This window comes from Gordionus sp. m RMFG-2023, chromosome 3 (assembly GCF_954871325.1).
Source record: "Gordionus sp. m RMFG-2023 chromosome 3, tfGorSpeb1-WG-v2, whole genome shotgun sequence".
In the NCBI taxonomy this organism is placed as follows: domain Eukaryota; kingdom Metazoa; phylum Nematomorpha; class Gordioida; order Chordodea; family Parachordodidae; genus Gordionus; species Gordionus sp. m RMFG-2023.
The window spans coordinates 16798838-16821585 of NC_088777.1; the positions used below are offsets into that span (position 1 = coordinate 16798838).

General features: G+C 24.9%; 1 protein-coding gene across 1 annotated transcript; it reads right to left on the bottom strand.

The window, feature by feature from the left end:
• Window positions 1–1078: 1078 nt before the first annotated feature.
• LOC135927461 (ribosomal protein S6 kinase beta-2-like) lies at window positions 1079–18580 on the bottom strand. Its single transcript, XM_065463451.1, has 14 exons — window positions 18505–18580; window positions 11599–11911; window positions 7331–7371; window positions 6752–6875; window positions 6028–6168; window positions 5724–5857; window positions 4315–4415; window positions 4083–4173; window positions 3807–3897; window positions 3323–3430; window positions 2908–2970; window positions 2622–2813; window positions 2241–2344; window positions 1079–2108 (listed from the first exon to the last, which is right to left on the bottom strand). The coding sequence occupies exons 2-14, from the start codon at window positions 11698–11700 to the stop codon at window positions 1508–1510; spliced, it is 1893 nt and encodes a 630-aa protein (XP_065319523.1). The 5' UTR covers window positions 11701–11911; window positions 18505–18580; the 3' UTR covers window positions 1079–1507.
• Window positions 18581–22748: the final 4168 nt, after the last annotated feature.

Genomic DNA, 22748 nt, shown 5'->3' on the forward strand with positions numbered 1-22748 from the left:
TCTTCTATAAAATTAGTTATTATATTGCTTTTTAAACTATTATTTGTAATATCTTTATGTTTTGGTGTGTTTCGAGGTTTAGAACCTGATACGGGAGTCATTAGGAAAATAAAAGGTATAAGCCTCTTCGGCTAGCCTTGCGGTTTCTTACAGTGAGCACAAATTGAACGTTTCAAAACGCATATGATGCATTTTAAATGCATTCCTTTAAATTGGATAGCATTTTATTTTTGTTTTAAATTTAGACGTTTCATACTAAAAAATAAAAATTAACGGTTCAATTTTGACATAGGTGCGTTTACGTTTTTTTTTGTGTTTTGAAACGCTGCTTTGAAAAGTTCAATTTTTTAAATTTCCGGATATCCAATTCAGAAGATAAATATTAGTAGATTTTATATTATTAAATTGAGATAAAGTAATGTATACTACGACGTAGCAAAAGAATGCAAAAACGAAATCGAAGGCATGTAAAACTAAATATATCCAAATCTTGCAAAGAATTTCTCCTCCTATATAGTATTTTTATCAACGAGTTAATTTACCGATTAAGAAACTACATAAAGTAAAACCTAGCAAAAAAAGTTGTATATCATGTTTAAAATGATAATTTTACCATATAACCTAGATAAATTACAAATAACTAGAAAGGTGGATAGTATCATCAATAATAAAGGATTAAAAATGAATTAAGATTTTTTGGCAGGCATACTAATTATAATAATTGACTTGCTCGTGGAGTTATCATTTCTTAACTATAACAAAACCTCACTAATAACAAGGGTTTACTATATATAATAAAGGTCTGTTTAAATGTCTATTTTATAGATTTCATCTAGTAGAAAACCTTTATTATCTAAATCGGGTTATAATCGGTATGAAAAAAGTGGAATTTTTTTCGATATAACTAATTCGTGAATGGCTGTACTTATGAAGCATAAGCCAGTAGACTTAATTGAGTTTTATTGTAGGATATAAAATATGCTAAATGAAAATAAATATTATTATATAATATTGTAAATTCGTCATTTATATATATGATGATATAATTTAAAACTAAAAAAAATGAATATATATCACACGATTAAAATTTTTTTATAAAGATTTCGAAAAGATTCGAATGTCATTACATTATGGATAAGGTAAGATATATTTTTATTCTCAAAATTAATTATTAATAAGTTTAATAAAATATAATTCTTAAAAATAATACTCAGCCATAATATAAAATGTTGAGAAGTATAAAAAAGAAGTATTTTAAGTACAAATGCAATATTTGATTTTAAAGTCAAGTCAAAATAATAGATATTTAAAAAAAGGTGAATCTAATTTATAGAGGAAAGAGGTAGTAATAGTAACCGATATAAATGTAACTTAATAAATATTGGAAATAATGAATGTATTAAGACCAGTGACTATTATGGAAAAATTTATAATCACAGGTTAAGAAATTATTATGCAAAATTAATGCGATTTAAAAATGAATTTTGTTTTAACCATCTTATTTATTTCAACGCCAAAAATTGTAGAAAGATTGATGACCAAAGTCGGGTCTAAACCTATTCTGTTTATTCTGGGAACCGGAATTATTGGCGATATTTATAAACTTTGTTCCTGTCGTGCTAGATTTATCGTTTTGACCATTTGAATTATTGATATTGGGATGTTTTGCGTTATTAAAATTATATTCGGTATCAAAATGCCCATTATTATTATAATCAGAATTTTTGACATTTGAATGATTAGAATTGTTATAAAAAGTAGAACCTTGCCGAGAATCAATAAATGTGGGGAGGAGGGAGAAAGGAAAACCCCTATTTTGATTATTGCTATTATAATTATTTTGGGGCAATTTATTGAAATTATTATTGCTATAATTTCCGTTAATATTTGAATTCGAGTTTACGTATTTATTATAATTTGCATGGTCAATTTCTGCATTGTTAAACGGTTTTTGTTGGGTAATAGTATGGTATGGGTCGTAATTACTTTCGTTTAAGATATTGTCATAATTATCAGAAATTTCGTGGTTGGATTGAAGAAATTTGTCATCGATGATATTATCTTTTATAGCGCAAGATGTGAAAGCCTCATCAACATTAAAACTTGAACTATGGTTTGTATAAGAAATTTTTTAAAAAGAATATTTATTAAAAAAAAATATATGGATATAAATTACATTTTTAAATATCTTTAATGAATAAGTGTATATTTTAAAGAATAACTAAAAATATCTAAATTACTTTTTCTTTTTGTAATGATTGAATCTTGTTTCATCCAATGAATATAAATCCGTTTCGTGCTTAAAATTTTCTTCCAAAATTGAGGGAGCAACGTAGGTGAACCCCTATATCATAAACGTGTGATCAAATATTTAATAATATATTTAAAATCAAGTGTAAAGAATATAAAATTAACTTAACCACTGGCAAAAAAACTCAGCATATTATTTTAAAAAATTAATGGTCTGCTAGAAGGAAGCTAATCTTTAATTAGCTCAGAAATAAATCCTAGCAAATCTAGCACCCAAGATATATAAAGAAATGTAGAAGTAAAATAACAATACAAAAAATAATAGACAAACAAAAAAGTAAATTCATTCATTATATATATATTTTAATGACTTTGAAAATCTCATTAGCACTGGAGCTTAAGAGGAAACCATCTTCGACTGGTGAGTCGACAGGGGCCATGGCCGTAAACCGGATGTCAAATTGACTTACGTCCTCATCGCATGTTAATCTCGGCAAAATTGGAGGAGTAAGTTTTCGAAGTTCTGCTGTGGTCCAGTCGATGGAAGCAAAGTAGGAATGGCGCTGAGTAATTATAAAAAATATTTTATATGCACAATTTAAAATATGCGTCTAACCTTGTGTATATATAAAAGTTTAATATAATGAATTAATTAACCTTGATGGCTAATGAATCATCTTTACTAGAACCCAATCTTTGATGTCGATTTCTCCGTAAAAGCTTTGTATTATTTAAAATTAATATTTATAACTTTGGGAAATAAACTTTATAATTAAATTGAAAGGAAGAATTTTTAAAAAAATAATTGAGGCATTTATTATATTAATATATATAAAAAAATTATTTATAAACGTTAAAAAACTGTACAAATAAAAAATTAATTTGTGAACAGCATTCAAAAAATATTCAAGTTTACAAGAATACAATTGAAAATATAATAAAACATCTACGATTCCTTAGTTAAAAACATTTTAAACAATTCTATATCCACCTGAAAGTGCAAACCATCAAAACTATGCATAATTAAAAATTTATCAGTGAAAAAGGCAAATTTATTTATGAAAAATTAAACTTTTCGGATAAAATCTTTGGCCTCGTGACTAACATAATCGGGAAACAAAACCTTAGCCTTAAGTATTTTTTCGATAGTTTTTTTGCGATTTTCGGCACTGAATGGAGGCTTTTTTGATGTTTAAAAATTATTAAGGAGTATTTTATAAATAATTTATAATTGCTAGTATGGAAATTTTTTTAATTGTCTTATAAATATTATTAATTTTTGTTTAAAGCAATTTTGATATCGTTAGGAAATAAAGTTCTATAAACGATTAACTAAGAATCTTATGTTGTTACAGTTATCTAATATTTACACAAAGATGAACATTAAACCTTATTGGTTTTACACTGCATTCACAGTTAGCGCGATTTCGCGGCAAAGTATATAAGTGCTGAAGCAAATTCGCGCTAACTGTGAATGTTTATACTTATTACTTTAAGAAATAATTTTAAAATGTTTCTTCAAGTCTTAAACATTTGAGTTAATATAAAAATTGTACCCCGCCAGTTAACATATCAAACATAAGAGCTCCTAGGCTCCACCAATCGACTGCTTTGTTGTGCCCTTTCCTCATTAAAATTTCTGGTGCCCTAATTAAGTGTTAAATATAAATATATTACAAGCAAATATTAATATTTGAATTTTAAAAAAATGTTTATATAAGTGTGGATGTAGTGTAAAAAATTAAGATTTAATTCCTTAATGATTTAAATAATCTCGATTTTGTAAAAACTGTATTATATCACTCATCTTTTAAATATAATCTAGTTTTTACATGTATTCAATGGTTCCACAAAAAGTATGAGTCAATGATGTACTATCGAGGGATTCCTTGCACAACCCAAAATCGGTTAAAACAACGTGCCCTTTGTTATTATGAACGAATTAAGATGCTTATAAAAAATCAAGTTACAAATATATAAAATATCTTCCGAAAGTGGAAACTTAATTTATAATAAATATAAATATTTAAATAACATAAAAGATGATTGATTATAATAGGATACCTTCGGTATCTAAAAGTATATTCTCTGGTTTTAGATCTCTGTATATGATACCATGTTTGTGCAAATGACTAATGGCCACTACAATTTCGGCCAGGTAAAATCTTTATATAAATAAAAATATGTTGTTTAAACAACAAGTACTGCATATAAGACATGTTTAATAAATATATAATTTTAAAAATTATATATTAGAATAAGTGATTTACATCGGACCTAATTAATTTTAAAAAATTTGTCCGGCCTGTTGTGTTTAATTGTACTATAAAAAAATATGTTTTTTTTGTTTTGTTCCACTCAAAAGTATTATACTTTATTTTGTCTTAACCTAATCGTAATTTATAGACAAAGCCTGTTTTTATATTTTATTCACTTAAAACTGGTCCTAGCCAGTAAAATATTATAATACATCGATATATTTTTTATATTGTTGTTTTGTTGAAAATGTATAGTATATAAGGATTAATTTATTCGATATTATTTTAATGTACTTATTTAGAAGCGACTATTCTTAACTAAATAAAATTTTATTATGCTAATTAATCGTGCGTATGTGGTGGTTAACTTCATTCTGTCCTACCCGTGTCTGGACTTGGGTACAATGACAAAAATGCCCTCTAAATCCGGTCCCTCAGTCCCATTCTCCGATAATCCGGGACAATCGAACTCCGCCGTTCCCTCCCCCTCCCCTTTAGTTGGACTCGACTGTTCAACTATTTCACGGCTTAACCCAATCCAGAACGAAATTTATTTGTACCGAAATAAAAAAAAATTATTTGTTCGCCTAGCCCGAATTAATAAATAGAAAATTTTAATTGTAAAAAAATATTCCAGTAAAAAAATATTGGCGATTGTTTCTTGCAAGAATTTTAAAATATATCAATTTATTCCGCAAAATTGAGTATTATCATATTTAAAATTTTAAGACAAACCTGACACAAATTTTTTTAAATATTAGGCCCGACAGTCCGAAATCTTTTAAATATGTATAACAATTTTTAAACAATAAAAAAACGATTTTATAAAATTTTTAAGTATTAAAAATATTATTTTTAAAAGGAAAGGTAAATATCGCCATTTTTAATAGCTATTCAGGGGGATTTTTGAAAAATAAACCTTCAATGACAGCAAATTTCTATCTGTAACGGCGAACTTCCTCATTGACAATAGCAATTTTTTAAATGTAAAAACACCATTAATATTCGCAATAATTCATTATTTTTTAAACAAACGTGTTTATATGTAAACATATATAATAATATTAAAATAAATTCAAGCTAAGAATCATTTTTAATTGCAATTATTATTTATATAAATAATAATCATATGTCTATAATAAATAAACGAAAGTCGAATTTTAATTAATCAACAAATTAAAATATAATTCGTAAATATACAAATATTATCATTACCGACAAGTTTCTTCCGAGAATATTCCCTCCCTTTCTAAATGCATAAACAGTTCCCCTCCTCCCAAAAAATCAAGTATGAGATATAATTTGCCCTCAGTTTGAAATGCGTAGATCAAATCGACTATAAACGGATGCTAGTATTATTGATTTTTTTTAAATAAATGTATTTTTTTTGTTTTTTTAGCGAATATAGCTCTATTGTCAGATATTCAATATTAATTTAAAGGTTATATAGTTAAACCGAACAATATATATATTAATTAAACCTTAATATATATTATAATAACAATAAAGTTCAATTAACTTTTATAGCTTCTAAAATGTTCCTTTCGGCCTTGGTGTGGGCAGTGTCTTTTTGATTCCTTATGATGACTGCTTTTCTGAGTACTTTCATCGCGTAAATTTTACCAGCATTTTGGCCCTTAATTTTTCTCACTTGAAATACCTTTTTCCCCCCATTTAAAAAATTTTAATTATACTTAGATATTTATATGGTCAATTTAATGAGGTGATGAATATATAGAAAAATTTCTTCAAATTTATTTTAATGGTCGGGGATTAAATCGGACACTTAATCGAGGTCATCATTAAAGATTTTAATTTTATCGATAGTCCAAAATTATTCTTGCAAAAATATTTCAAATAATTAGTGCGTGATTAAAATTTGATATATTTTATACTAAATTTTGTTACGCGCATTTTAATCCTGACAAAAAAAATGAGGTTTGTAAATTCACGAAAATAATAATAAATCATTTTCAACAAGGATAAATAATTAAACCGAAACACTATCAATAGATTCAAGGATAAAATACACTATTCGCGAGAATATCGTATATTATAACCACGTGAAATTTATTAAAATAAAAAAAATTATACATTCCTAGTTAAATTTTTTGATAATTTGAGCAAAATTCCTAAACGATTAATGATTTTGAGCACTATGATAATTTTTACAAAAAGGAAGTTTAGTGCCATGCCCAAATATTAGACAAGTTGAAATACTTATTTTTAAAAAAAATAATAACCTTGCCATATCCTCCTTTACCCAGGACCCTGAGTATTTGAAATTGATCATTGCTTACTTTTTCTTTCCCGGCATTGACCAATGTTTCATTCAAATCCAAGGCCTCATAATTCTTACCATGTTCCCTATTTATATATAATTTATTTAAAAAAATAATAATTAATGATTGATAATCTTGGTGAATTTTTTTTATGCCAGCAGCGAAAAAAAAGTTTTTAAAAAAATAGAACTTATCCTTTTCATTTTAAAAAAAAAAAATTCACATAACAGTTTTATATTAGATTTGAATTCAACTTCCGTCACGCAATAAGTGTAATTGTTTAAAGAATAAATTTTAATCATTAAATCTAAGCCTACGTGTGCGAATCAACATTAAAAATTTAGTTTTTCTCTCTCCTAAAACATTACTAGTTTATATTTTAATTTTAAAATCCTTAAAAAATTTCGTATATTCGTTTTCAAATTTTCCATTATACGGCATTTTATACAATAAGCATAATCGATTTAAAATGACCAAAAAATTGTAAAACATTATTTAAAATTTTTTATAATAATGGGAATGAAGGAGATTTAGACTTACGGTTCTTGAACTTCGTGCTTGATGTTTTCCATGACTTGATGCTATTAATATTTTAATGATTATTATTAGAACGATTATCCAATTTTTTTACAATTATACAAAAATCAATCGTTAATATAAAAATATGTTTCATTTACATATTTTAAACTGTCAAAATCATTTATAAATACAATTTTTAGTTGGTTTAACAGCTATATATTTAAATTTTAATAGTTAGCAAAACGATTTAAATAATAAAAAAAAATTAAATTATGTCTAGCGTATTAAACATAAAAATTTCCCAAGTAAAATAAATAATCTTGGAATATTCGAAATTCAAACAATAACAAAATATAAATGTTAAATCATTTTTAGCTTATGCTCTAAAGAGGCAAAAATTGATATATATCGGCCGATTACCTATATCATAGATCTGATGTCGTTCGTTATACATATTTATCTACCTTTTTTTATAGTATACCTACCACTCTATGAATAATATACCATAGTCATAACACAAGTATTTAAAGTATACTACTATTAAATTTAAATTAACTATTTAGTTATATTTATCAATCATAAACACTCTTATAAAAGCAAATCATGTATTTTTATTATTTTTATCCAGCTACTTTCGTTTGAGTAGTATTTTACTAGTAATTTTCTACGAACTGCGGTTTTTAGATTTCCCTATAACATAAAGCTTATTATCAGATCCATCTCTTTACGATAAACAGAACTTATTATTTTCTTTATTTGGAATAAAGCCTAGTGGTGTTCCAACAAATTACATTGTACTCTAAAGCTTGGTAGTTAAGCCCTGTACTATATATTACCTCTTTTATAATCTTTAATAAAAGAAGAGTGTATTGCTCTATTCATCTGTATTAATAGCATCAGTACCCCCTCCCCACACCTCTTTCACTACAAACAGTATGAAAATTAATATTCTGCCCTTTTCTAAATTTCTGTAACCATATTTTTTAAGATTCATATTTATCAGCAAATTTAAAAAAAACGAATTTAATCATATGACGGAGAGTTTAATATTTCATATACTGCTCAAACTTTCAATTTCTATTTAAACAACTTATAAAATAATTAAAAATTCCGGTCTGGGCCAAAAAAATATAGGACCGGGCTTGAAAATAAAAAATAACTAAAAATCTATGAGGGGCCTAAAAATTTTTCCTCTGCAGGTCTCTGATTTATAACAAAATTATTTTTCATTGCCTGGTTAATTATGATGAGAGCATTTTTTTAACTTTCATTTATATGAAAGTTTATTCGATTGTAACCATCTTCTCGATTACCAATCTTACCCACAATTATTATAAGCCAAATTAAATTTAGAAGATATCGTAGTTTCTTAAAATAATGCATAAAAAATATAATATTCAAAATTTTAAGTTTCAATTTGTAAAAAAATATAGACTTTTATAAAATTGGGAATAGAAAGGACCTAGCAGTTATTTTCTTTCCACGCCACCATCACCCTAGCAAATAGTTTTTTTATAAATATAGAAATAATTATAATAACATTAGTTTCAAAGATTCAGCCGATTCTTAAAATGCTGAAGAATCGGCGCCAATTCTTCCAAAGATCCTGCATCTCAAAACTCCTCAAATAAATGAAAAATTCAATTTTTTGAATGATAAATTGTATTGTATTCAGTGGCTAATTCCTTTAAATTGGACGATATAAATGCATTATTGATTTTCAATAAAAAAAATCATCTTTAAAATACATGGTCATTATTTTTCTTACTATAAGCGTTCACATATTCTTACAAATAGCTTTATAAAAAAATATTTAAACTCGATTTCTAAAAATAAAGGTATATAATCTTGCCAGAACCTTCCTTTCTTTTCAGTTTATAAGATAAAATAATTGGTTCTCTTTGAATGACAGTTTAATTAATCAATATTTACAAAGCCTACGTGATATAATTTGGCAGAATATCAGTTTGAAATAATATAAATAATCAATTTAAAATACCAAATTTGGAGAAAATGAAATATATAAACAAGGTAAATATATTAGAAATGTGACTGGTCAGTGATAAGGGCCCGTTCTGACTAATCTGACGCCCTAGTTCTCTTTGCATACAAAAGTGTTAATTTACTTTTAAAAAAATAATTAAGTAATATATATAAATTTTTTATTTAAGTTTTGAAAAGTTAATCTCGCTTCTAAATTTAATTTAAAAAAAAAATTAATCACCTATTACTTTATCTTTTGAGGTTCCTACAATGGAAATTATTGCCAATGACGATCAATGCTATTGGCTCATAAATGATCTCAAATAACTTTTGATTAATTTTAATTTCGGTAAACTACTTTCATTTGATGAAGTCATTATTTTTAATCTTACTGTGCAACGTTAACATAAAATTCATGATTTCTGGGTGACATATTTTGATCGAAGACATCTGATAAATTAACTAATTCATCTGATTTGCTATAATAATACTTTCACCGGCGTTTTACTATTGCTTAAATTGTTAAAAAAAATTTAACAATGCCCCTCCCTATACACATTAATGTGTTATTTCAAATATTGTGGAGCTATATTCTAACATGAGTTTTGAAAGATGAAATCTATCAATCAAATATTTTGCAGTATCTATGAGATAAAAATATGTTTTTCTCTAGTTTTCTTTGGAATCAATAATTAGATCATTTTTTTTCTTTTTCGAATTGTTAAGCTTATAGGATGTTTTGATTCAAATATCAATAGCAAAACTAGTGGCCTCTTTTGTTAATTTTTTCTCAATTCAATAAACTTAAAAAAAATTGTTATATAATCAGTTATTCATGATTTAATACGGATTTTGCGTTAATTGGCTTATGAAATTAATTTTATCTAATATTTTATACCATTATATTATATAAATTTCGGAAGCAACAATATTTCTGTAGAATATTGGTTTGCATTTTTCATGATTTCATATAAAGAAGGACATATATTTCTCCAAAAATGTAATAAGTTTTAAGAACTTTTACTCAACCCATCGTATATCAAGAATCTTTAAATAATATTATTTTTTAAAATCCATTTGCAGAATGGTTATCAATCAAATTTTAAGTTTGGTCAACAGCAAGGAATGTAAAAAACTCTGTTGTTCATAATTAGGATCAATTTGAATCCATTGTTTCGCTTATGAAGCTCCATTGTCATAAATTTTAAACAATTGTAAAAATTTCCTTTTTTAAATTTTCAGCAGTGCTACTTTCAATAGATTAAAATTTATACTAAAATTCTCTTTTATATCTAAATTTACATTTTTCATATCTGCAAATCGAAATATGACTGAAATTTGCTTAGCTTTAAGATGGAAAAATATCAAAGCGGTGTCTTGGTTCAATTTCTGTTTAGACCAGTTTATTCAGATTTTTAACTGGAGCACCCTATATTCTGTTTTGATTTAAGAGTATACCAAATCTAAATACTTTCTTTGTATTCTGTTTAGAAGCTAAGCTATATAGACAGATAAACAGATTTTTGTTTAAAAATGAAATAAAAAAAAGTCAAGACACAGTCTCCGCGTTTTCAAACAAATAATAGGCATTTATTTTTAATTTTTCGAAAATTCGTTTTTTTTGGCGATCTGCGCTCACTTCCTAAATGGACAGAACAGGCCCTGTAACTGATCCTGGATTTTCTCTATAAGAATCCAGCCGATTCTGTTTGGCAACTTCTTATAATTCGGAGAATTACAATTTTGTATCGATAGTTATTCGTATTCAATTCTTAAATTGAATAGTTTAGTATTCGTTTCGTACGAATTGAATATTTTAGTTTTTGTTTAGTTATTTTTTATATAATTCAGATTAAATATTATTTATAATAAATTTATAAAAGAAAGTCATTCTTTCATTCATAAAAATTTTCTTTTTAAAGACACGCGATTTTTGGTAATCATATTTGGGTGCCTATAAAAAAAATATGCTAAGAAGATTTAGAATATCCCTATTATTTACTCTCCTTCTGATATAAGCTTTATATTTGTTTTAATTTGAGAGAAATTTTAGACAAGAATTCATTATCACATCCAAAAAAAATCAATATGGCAAAATGCGAGGTAAAATTAAATACTTGATTAATAAAATATTGTAGATTAATTTGTAAGACCGCAAATAACTATTGTCATATAAGATGACGGGGGTAATTTAAAATTGGCTCCAATACCGGTGAAAATAGATTTGATATGTCTCCAATAAATAAATAAAAAATCCAATTTAAAGATAGATTCAACTAATATGAAAATTAAAATAAATAATATACCTCGGAAGGCTCGTCAAAAATGGCGTCCACGTCATATTCGTATTCGGATTTTGTACCAGTACTCCCGTTATAATTGATTTCTATATCAAACAATTGAGCCATCTAAAAAATGGGGGTAAGAGCAGCTCGATTTTTAAACTAAATCCAATTGGTATTAAGAGTTGATATTAGCGTTCTTGAAGAATAATTATGAATGATTGTAATTGATGTGAAAATGATTTATGTTGTCGGAGTAAATTTGTATTATTTGATAATAAGGGCAAGTTGTCAACCAAAACCTTGTCATTGTGTGTTATAGATCTAGGCTCATATGCTTTTTTTAGATTAAAAAATAAAGATTAATGTTTTTATTGATGAGCAAAATTAACTGAAAATGTGGTATTGTTTTTGTAGTTATATAATAAGGCAATAGGAATTCGAAAAATTTTAATAATTTTTTTAAATAAAAACATTATTTTTTTTTATATCTTATTTATTTATGTAATTAAATGTTATAGTAATTTCACATTTAAAAAACTTCATTTAAAATTTAATAAGAAAATCGTCTATGATGAATGAACGTTCGGGTATTGAAATTTAAGTTTTTCATAAATATGGGTTGCGTTAGTATAAAATCCCTTAAAATTAGAGGTCAGGCATCCGTCCTGTATTTTATTTTCAGTATAGGACGCGTATTAATGATACCATATGTGGGAAGAGATCCAAGTTAAATTTTTCCAAATACTTTTCTCACGAAATTAATATCCATGATAATTTTTTTTCAATTTATATAAAATTTAAAATATTAGCCAGAAATGTATTCTTCAGAATACATTAATTTTTTTTAAAAAAAATTTTGGTGTATAAATTATAAATAAAAACAGCTCTTTTTTTTAAAAAAAAGGAATTATCCTTCGTATGCAACTTCCTTATTTTTGGCCCGGGAAGTTTTACAAAAATTTTCCTGCCAGTAATTGTTGTAAGTGAATAAATAATGATAAATTTGCATTATACAAGGTTTAAAAAATTTAGGCTAAAATACCGGCTCGAAAAAAATTCTGTACAAGTTATAATGATTTCTAATGAAAATTATCATAGGACTTCCAGAACATGTTCCATATAAGAATATGGGACGCCTCATATGCGGAGTACTCCTACATGTTCCTAGCTTTTAGCATAAGCAAATGCTTGAAGTGTCTTTATAAATAAAAAACTCACATTCAAGATGTGCAATGGGCTAACTTAAGACTACAAATAATATTATAAAATAAATTATACATGTATAATATTTTGCTATATTAATATATGAAATTGCACAGTCTAGTAAATAAAAACAAAAATTAACTATATAACTAAACCAAAAACAATAAAACCAAAATATTATATTAAAAATTCAGAAATTTTATGTATAAGTTGTAAAAGTAGTATATTTTTTTTACTAAAACATAAAATATGCAGCATTTTGAAATATAGAATTAATTTTTTAAAAATATAAAGCTATGATCATCCTAATAGTAAAATACAAATAACCCAGTGTTTAGAAAATATTCCTGCCTGCCCATTATTTGTTTAAATTTATTTAGCTCACTGCCCATTGCAGACCTCTTCTACCTCACCACAGAGATAATTTATATTTATAAGGGTGTCTATAAATATATTTTGTAATTTGTGCATATAAAATTAAATATTTTAGACAAAAATAAGAACATTATTTGGATAGAGGAAGAATATTAATCTTTATTCTCATTTCTAAATTAAGCAATCTATTCAAAAAGCAGGTAGTGTCCTTCTTGCTTTTTTTATTTTTATTTTTATATGTTAACATAAGAAAATAATTATACTCTTATCAGCAGATGAATATTTATTTTTGTCTTTTTGATTTCAGTTACAAACAAAAATATATTAATTATCTATAATATGACTAAGAATATAAAAACATTTTTTAAAATCATATTTTAAATAATTTTAACTGTTTTTTATAAAAATGAATATTATTATAAGTTTCAAATGGATAACTTTGCTTCCAAATTAATGTTGAAAAGGATTTTAGTTTTTTGGCACAACTCAAATTTATAAATATTATATAATGTAGACTGAGGAGCATCCCAAAAAATGAATTACACAATATTAAAAATGATTATCTTTTTTAGAATATATTAATGCAAATCGCTGCCTGATTAATATTGGGTTTTATATCCATTTATATCTATTTAAAAAAAAAACACCATAGGCAAGAAAATTTATATTTAGATAAATTTTAAATTTTGACAAATACCTTTGTCTTAAAGTTTTATGTATTATCAATCACTTTTTTAAAATCGCAAAGTCGATTTTAGAGTGAAGATAGAATTGTAGTCAATTATAGTATTGTAAAAACTGAGAAAAGGTTGTTTTTGGGGTTAGCTCCATAGGTAATACTATAAATAGCAAAAAATATTACTAAACCATAGAGGATTTCAAAAATGTTTTGTTTGCAAAAGATTTAAAGTGTTAAACCCTGAATATCATCCCTAGCTAATATATTTAGTCTTACAGTTCTAAAAACGCCCTTTGTTAGTAAAAAAAAGGTCATGTTTTTAAAGTATTTTGCCATATTTTACGTTTGACTAATAAAGGTTATAGGGCTTTCTTATTATGACCAAATCGTAGTAGTTTGGCCTTTAGAATCAATTCCGCTGTTCAGTTTGGATCGATAGAAAAATTATGTAATCTTTTTATCATAATATTCAACGTAACATATAAACAATATCATGAATTTTCAGAATATATTCGTGTTTATATTCATACAATTTATAACAATATAATTTGCCTTATTTTAACGACGTTAAATCTAGGATATAATTTTCCAAGCTATGATAAATTATTTAAATGTTAGGTTTAGGAAATCCAAATGCGTGAAATCATTTCAAAAGCCAAAAAGAATAGAAATGAGTTTCATGTATTTATTTTTTGAGTATTGTAAACCAAAATATAATATTCAAAAATATAAACTTCGTATTAGACCTTAACCTTATATGCTCTTAGAGCTTAAAATGAATATGCTTTTTCGCTGCTGATCAGGAAGTTTTTGTTAAACCTTACCGAATCTAGTTAATTTATCATAATTAGAAAATTATGTATTCTCAGCTTCACACATAATTTTTGGCGTATTATGTTTTATCACCCCTATAGCCGCATTTATAGTAAACGCGTTTATATTCTGAAGCTTCATGACATTATTCATACGCAGCGTGAATATTATGATAATAAAGACTACATAAATAGGCTATAAATTTATAAATGATGGAGCGTTATTGATACTAAATTTGAAAAACTACTATGATTTGCGTTGCATTGATAAAAAATATGCGATATGAAAGCTAATTATTAGTAAAAAGGTATGATTTTTCTTAAATATTATATAAAATACATTATCTCTATTAGTTTTATCTGAAAACTGAATCATCTATAACTAACAACGCGCTTTTTATAATATGCTAGTGTATGATCTTGGATATATTAACACTTTGATATCAATTTGCATGTATGCCATTTTTTAATCCTCTTATAGCTCACTAAGAATTTAGTTGCTAATCTATAGTGTTACCTGGCGAAACTCACCTCGAAAACTACCTTTTCTCAGGGTTTATTATACAATAATTAACTACAATTCTATCTTCACTCTAAAATCGAATTTGTGTTTTAAAAAAATGATTGATAATGCCTAAAACTTTAAGACTTTGATATTTATCGAAATTTAAAATTTATCTAAATATCAATCTTATTGCCTATGGTGATATTTTTTTAAATAGATATAAAAGGATATAAAACCCAATTCAATCAGGTAGTGATTTATTTAAATACTTATTAAAAAGTAATCATTTTAAACATTCTAATATAAGACAAATAAGATTTACAATTTAAAATAAAGCGATTTTAAATGCATAGGTACACATAGTTATGGATAGGGATGTACCGATATTATTTATCGGATCGGGTTGATATTTCACCCATTTTAAAATATCGGTTATGGCCAATATTATAAAATTTTCCGATCCGATATAAAATGGCGTCTTTTACAAAAATAAAATGTTATAAAATTTAAAAAAAAAGTTATATCTAAAATCATTTATTATTATAAATAAAATCGAAATCCATTTTTATGTATATTTTTTTAATAATAATAATTAATTAATAAACATTCTGCCATACTGCTAATTTTTTGCACATTCTGTTTATAAAAATGTGCTATAATCTCTTCAAAATCTGTTTTTAGTGAAACTGGTGATATTGACAGTTACCATCTCTGCAGGCTGACCTCTGATAAATTGGAAATTTTTTTATTTCTAAAAAGAAATCTTCGATATATTAATGTTAAATATTATTTTAAATTTCATAATATATTTGTTTATTACTTATTATATATATAGTTTAATGTTATTACTTATTATATAAGAGTAATTTAACAATAAAAATATTTTATATACTTTTAGAATTGCAATTTAATTGAATCTTAACTATAACTGATCATTATAATATATTTAAATGACATAAGTTATGGTATAGTTAAATTATTGATGTTATACTAATAAAAAGTATATTAATTAAAACCATTTGTATTTTACAGAATACAAAATTAGATATGATATCGGATCGGTAATCAGCCAATATAATATCAGGTATATCGGATCGGATCTGCCTCTAAAAATGGTATCGGTACACTTCTAGTGTTATGAATAATATAATGAATAAAACTTGTTGAAGATGAGGAATACTATTAGCATAAATTTATTTTAGATGTACTTCTCATATATTTAATCTATTCTTTGATTTAGAGGTAAAAAATTTATAAAGAGCGCATTAATAATTTTAGAAATATTTTCTGTTCTAAAAGATCCTAGTTATGTGAAGAAATGACAGAAAATATTGCCAAAAAAACTAGATTCAAAAGTCAAAAGATATTGATTTCCATAACAAAATCCTTGGATAGTATATAGAATTGCATCCAACTATGATTGGAAAGGTATAGAAACATTTCTTATTAGATAAAAATTTGGGATCTTAAGTAATGGAGAGCTTAAAATAGAATTTTGCTACTGATAATATACAAATAATCCTAATCTTCAATAAACTCTTAGGTACAGTAGCTTCTTCAGCTTCTGTACAATAAATGTTTCCCTCTTTCTGCTTAGTCTAATCCACATTTGGAAGGAAGCTTAGACTAGAAAAAAAAATATTTTAAAGATAAAATTAAATTGTTATAAGTTAGTGTTGTTAAACTGCTTGATTTTAAAAAGGCTAACCCAAAATTTTGGCCAAAAATTATTATGCAAGACCATGATTTTACTCAAAGATGGCAGAGAGATTTGGACATCTATTAGCAAAATCTCAAGGCTTCCATAATACTATTTTGGCCAAAATCTTAATTTAAAATCAACAAAATTGTGTCATTTAACACATTATTGGTGAAATTAACATTTAAAAAGAAATGGCATTGAGTATTGTTTGTTACATTTACAAATATGAGATAAAATAAATTGATAAGAAATTTAATTATAATAATTTTTAAGCATAGGAAGGTACCACTAAATAATTTTCACTTATTAAACTGCTAGGTTATAATAGAGAGAAGGTATTTTTAGCAAAATGTGAAGTGATAACCCTCTGATTATTACACAATGCATATTTAAAATTAAATTTTTTTAAAGTAAAAGAGTGGAGGAGACCCCTAAAAATAATTTTGGCCAACAATAATCAAGCAGCAATATGTGATTGATATTTTTTAGATTAATGCATAAAATTTGATATAAGAAATAAAAATTACATTTTAGTAAAAAAATGACTGTAAATAGTTATTTTGAAATTTGCAAAAAAAATTATTAGTTACTTTATAAAATAGGTTAATATATTATAAAATGCTTTCCCAAATTTAAAATTACTGTATATTAAATATGATGCTACTTAAATAAGGTGCTCATATAGAATGTTTGTTTAGTGTAAGGCTTATTTTTTGGAAAACTAGCACACCTTTAAATTATGCATTTGTGTTTTGCCAAACTTTTTTTTAATAAAAAAAAAATGCATTCCTTGTTTAACTAGTTATGTTAGAAATAATGTAGCTAGTTACTTTCTAAGGACATGGGTACTTTTCAAAAGTAACTTTTAACACTAAAAATATTATATTTTTCAAATTGGAATGAACCATATTTTATGGCTAAAAGGAAAAATAAGATTCCTTTAGGCCAAATTTGAGATTTAAAAAAAAGTTGATTTTAAAATTTTGGTGAAAAGAATATTTTTCAAAAATACTAGCAATGTTGTTGATGACTTATTCTGACATTAGACATTTCTTAAAAAATAAAATGAATTTTCTAGTATATTGCATTATCAATAAAAATTTTAACACATTATTACCAAACTATTATACATTTAACTGCAATATTATAAAAATCAAGGGTTGATTATATGAACTCCCATGGATATCAATTGTGCAGGACCCATTCCATCATTTAATTAGTCTTGATTTTAATTGACTCACTTTATATTTGATAAAACTACTGAAGTATTTATCTCATCAAAATTAGCAATCAGAAGAATGTATTTGCTAATCTTTCCAAATTAACAATCACTTCATAAACTATTGAAAAGAATTTAGAATGGAAATGTTTAAAAAATACTTTAACAAGTTTTCAAGGGCATTAATAAAGCGTCTATAAATTTTTGCTTAAAATATCAGTATTTCGTATATTATAACTATATTTAATAAAAGTATGTAATACGATAAATTGGGAATCATTGTTCTTACGCATCCCAATAATTACTCTTTGCAAAAGGAAAAATCTTAAATTATAGTAATATTTATATGCGATCTAATTAAAATAAGATAAAAATTATAGTAACATTTATATACGATGTAATTAAAATAAGATAAAAATAACTTAAAATTACCTTAGCCAAATATATCAAATATTCACTTCAAGTTTAACGCTATTTGAAATTGGATAATAATTCAAAAATTAAAAAATGTTTTAAAATTTATTTTTAAATTATTCTAATAAAAAGTAATTATTTTATAAATTATACATATGAATAAAAGACACGATAGCAGTGGCGTATCCAAAATTTTCCTATAGATGGGAAAATTTTTCCTTAGTTGACCTTCGTTCAGCTTTTTCCCGGCCTCCAAATGGGTCATATAATTATGTTATTCTATTAAATTATTAATAATTCAATAATAAAAAGAAGAAATAAAGGTTATAATATAATCCAATTTTTTATTTTAAATTAGATACATTTATATTTAATAAAAAAAATTTTTAACGTAAAATTGAAATAAGTTTAGTTTCATTTTTTTTTATAAAATTTGCTTTCAAAAACTCAGCTTAAATTCTCATACAATATAAGTAGAATAAAAAAAATTTATTGAAAATACAAATTGTAGTATGTATAAAATATTGACAAGCAAGTTTTTATAACTTATCAAATACAATATTATACAAAAAATTTATTAAATACTATAATTATAATGTGATTTTTAATTTTCGTGAGAAATTTGCCAATTTATCAAGAAATAGGAAAATCCTGGATATGCCACTGACTCACAAGGAAAGGAAATTTTAATAAAATTTATTTTTTATAAGACAAGTTTTATGTTGGAATTGATTTTCAAATATTTGCATTTTGATTAGGTGGGGGAGGGGAGGGGTAAAATTAAGGATTACCCCCCCCCCCCTCTTTATTGGTTACGCACCTGCATGATAGGAATATTGTGTAAACCTCAAGATTTAGCACATAGACCTTCAAATCTTTCTACCCTCTCTCCAGGCTTAAATAATATTATTTTAGCTAAAATCTTAATCTATCCGTTTTTTAAAATCGGCCCAGATCGGGTAACAGCACTAAAAGCTTGATATGGTTCGTTAAAAACGACCTGATTAAGATTTTACATAAATAATATTATGTAAGACTAAAGACTTGTTAAATAGAGGTCCAAACCTTTCCTCCATCTATGAGCAAAATACCTAATTAATATATCATAAAAAGTGCCGAACATCATCTTAGCAGAACTACAACTAGTTGACTATATTCACTCATACGAAATTTCCCTGTTAGTGTTGTTAAACGGCTCGTTTAGAGCCGATTTTTAAAAACGGCTAACTCAAAATTTCATCCAGAAATATATTTCACAAGCCTGAAGATTTTGTTTGTAGAAGGAACCTAGACATATACTCTCGAAATTTCAAGGTTTAGGCAATATTTTTCTGGCAAAAATATTAAGTTAGCTGTTTTTAAAAATCGGCTCAAAACGAGCCGTTTAACAACACTAGTCCCTGAAACATCTTTTAGCATTTTCAGAATGTTAGATATATTTATTTTATAATTAATGACAATAACAAAAAAAGATTTTGTATCTTAACTTAAAAAATCAGTTTATATTATCATATTTTTTTATCGTTATAATTTACATTTTTTATTATTTTATCACTTAAATTAAATTTGATCTTATAAATGAACATTATACTTTTGTTTTACGTAACTTAATGATTATTATTATTTTTTTATTATTTGTTTTATAGATTAATTAAATAGATAAATATAGCCCACATTTTTCTAAAAAGAGATGGTATTTTATTTAGTGTTAAATTATTTATGATACAATATTCTATTTAGTGATACTGATATTTTTATGATATGCTATATTGATGAATAATTCTGATACAGTGGTATTAGGCGGGTACGCAGTGCCCCCCCCCCCCGCCAAAGCAAAAAATGCAGATATATATCATATTCAAGTTATTTTATCAATTAATTTCCACAACTTGGCATAATATATTATTTTCAAATTTGTAGTGGTGTAATATTTATATATCATTTTCAATTTCTCAATTAATAATGATATATATAAGAATTTTTTAAACATATTGATGATGATAAAAATTCTAGTCATCCTACAAAAAAAGTATAAATAATTTTATAACATTTTATAATAAAAGAAAAATATACTTCTTAAAAAGGTATTAAAGTTACTTATGATAAATGTTTTTTTAATAATATATTTATATTCCACCCCTCAATTTTCAATATCCAACAAACTTCTTGCTAATCAAAAGTTAAAATTTCAAAATAACTACTAAATGGATATGAAGCATACTCTATCCGAGACAATGGAGCATATTGCAAGATATATGCCCTGTTTAGCCTAAGATATGCTGGAAGAAATAGTTAAGCTTAACAGTCTTGTTAAGATGGTTCCATGTCAATTCGAAATTTTTTGCGAAAAACTTTTTCGAAAAACTTTTATCGCGAATGTCGTTTATCGCGAATGAATTTTATAGCGAAACTTTTATCGCGAATCCACATTAGCAAATACTTTTCCGCGAAGACAATATAGCAAAACAAATATCGCGAATTTTTTATAGTGAAACTATTTTCGCGAAACCTTTAAAGTGAATACATTAGAGCGAAATTTTTATCGCGATCAATAATCGCGAAATTTTATAGCGAAGTCAATATCGCGAAACATAAACCTAAAGACATTATAGCGAAAACTATTTCGCGAAATATAACGCGGCCTATTATTATTTTTTTTATTAAAATTATTTATTTTATTTATATTTAATGTTAATATTTTATTTATCAACAATAAACATATTATATGATATATATTTTTTATATATATTATTATATTATGAAATGAAAAATAAAATAAAATGGATTACTTTTATTTGATGTTTTTTTAATAAAATAAATGATATGCATGCTACTATTGTAATATTTTTTGTTACAATTTATTAGTGATTTTCACGACCAAAATTTTAAACAAAAAGTATTTTTTAAGTTCAAAAAGATTTTTGAACATATTTTGATAAAAAATTTAAATTTTTTTTGAGGAATTCTTTTGTGAATTTTTTTATAAATAAACAATCTTTTAGGTAAAATCTTTTATATTTTTTTTTATCGTTTTTGTAAAATTATCTATTTTTTATGTATAAAATAGGTGGGTTTCCTAAATAATTTTTTTTTAAAATATTTTTATATAACTTATTTATATTATTTTATTTGATCTTTTTAAGGAAAATAATTTAATCTGACAATTTTTATATTCGTTATTGAAGACTTGGAAAAATATCAATTATCATAATCGGTGTTTTTAAACATATTAGATTTTTTTACGGTAAAATATGTGTTTTTAACATGTTAAATAAAAATTTCAATTAAGATGCACCACATAAAAGTGACAATTATCATAATCGTTATTTTTAAAGTTTTTTAAATTTATTGACATAAATCGGCTTAAATAAGTATTAACAACTTCAGGGAAGATGTACCCTAGATAAGTGACAATTGTCATAATCCTTATTATTAAAGTTTTTTGAATTTTTTTGATGCAAATGGGTAAAAATGTAGAATGTAAACTTGTTAAATTAAGATTTCATGTAGATGTACCACAGAAAAGTGACAATTGTAATAATCGTTATTTTTAAACTTTTTTGACGTTAATGAGCCAAAATAAGTATTGATAACATGTTTAAATAAAACTTTAGTGAAGATGTACCCAAGATAAGTGACAATTGTCATAATCATTCTTAAAGTTTTTTGAATTTTATTGACGCAAATGGGCAAAAATAAATTGCTAACATGATTAAATAAAACTTCAATGAAGATGTACCCTAGATAAGTGACAATTGTCATAATCGTTATTTTTAAAGTTTTTTAATTTAATTGACGCAAATGGGCAAAAATAGAAATTGCTAACATGTTAAAATAAAATATTAATGAAGATGTACCATAGATAAGTAACAATTGTCATAATCGTTGTTTTTAAAGTTTTTTGTTTTGATACAAATGGGTAAAAATATAGATTGTAAAAATGTAAAATAAAAATTTCATGAAGATTTACTATATAAAAGTGACAATTGTCATAATCGTTATTTTTAAAAGTTTTAAAATTTTTTTGAAGCAAATAGGATAAAATTTAAATTGCTAACATGTTAAAATAATAATTCAGTGAAGATGTACCCTAGATAAGTGAAAATAGTCATAATCGTTATTTTTAAAGTTTTTGAATTGTTTGACGCAGTTGGACAAAAATATTAATTGTTAACATGTTAAAATAAATTTTCAGTCATAACAAAAAAACAAATCGATATTTTCATTCTCATAATCGTTGTTCCTTTTATCCTGCTTAAAAT

Excerpts from the sequence above, each read along its gene's own strand:
- LOC135927461 (XM_065463451.1), bottom strand. The coding sequence starts at position 11,700 with ATGGCTCAATTGTTTGATATAGAAATCAATTATAACGGGAGTACTGGT. Across the intron at positions 5,858-6,027 it reads ACATTTTAGAAGCTATAAAA|CATCCGTTTATAGTCGATTT; the intron begins GTTAATTGAACT and ends CAATAATACTAG. Across the intron at positions 3,431-3,806 it reads TTGATATGTTAACTGGCGGG|CCTCCATTCAGTGCCGAAAA; the intron begins GTACAATTTTTA and ends ACATCAAAAAAG.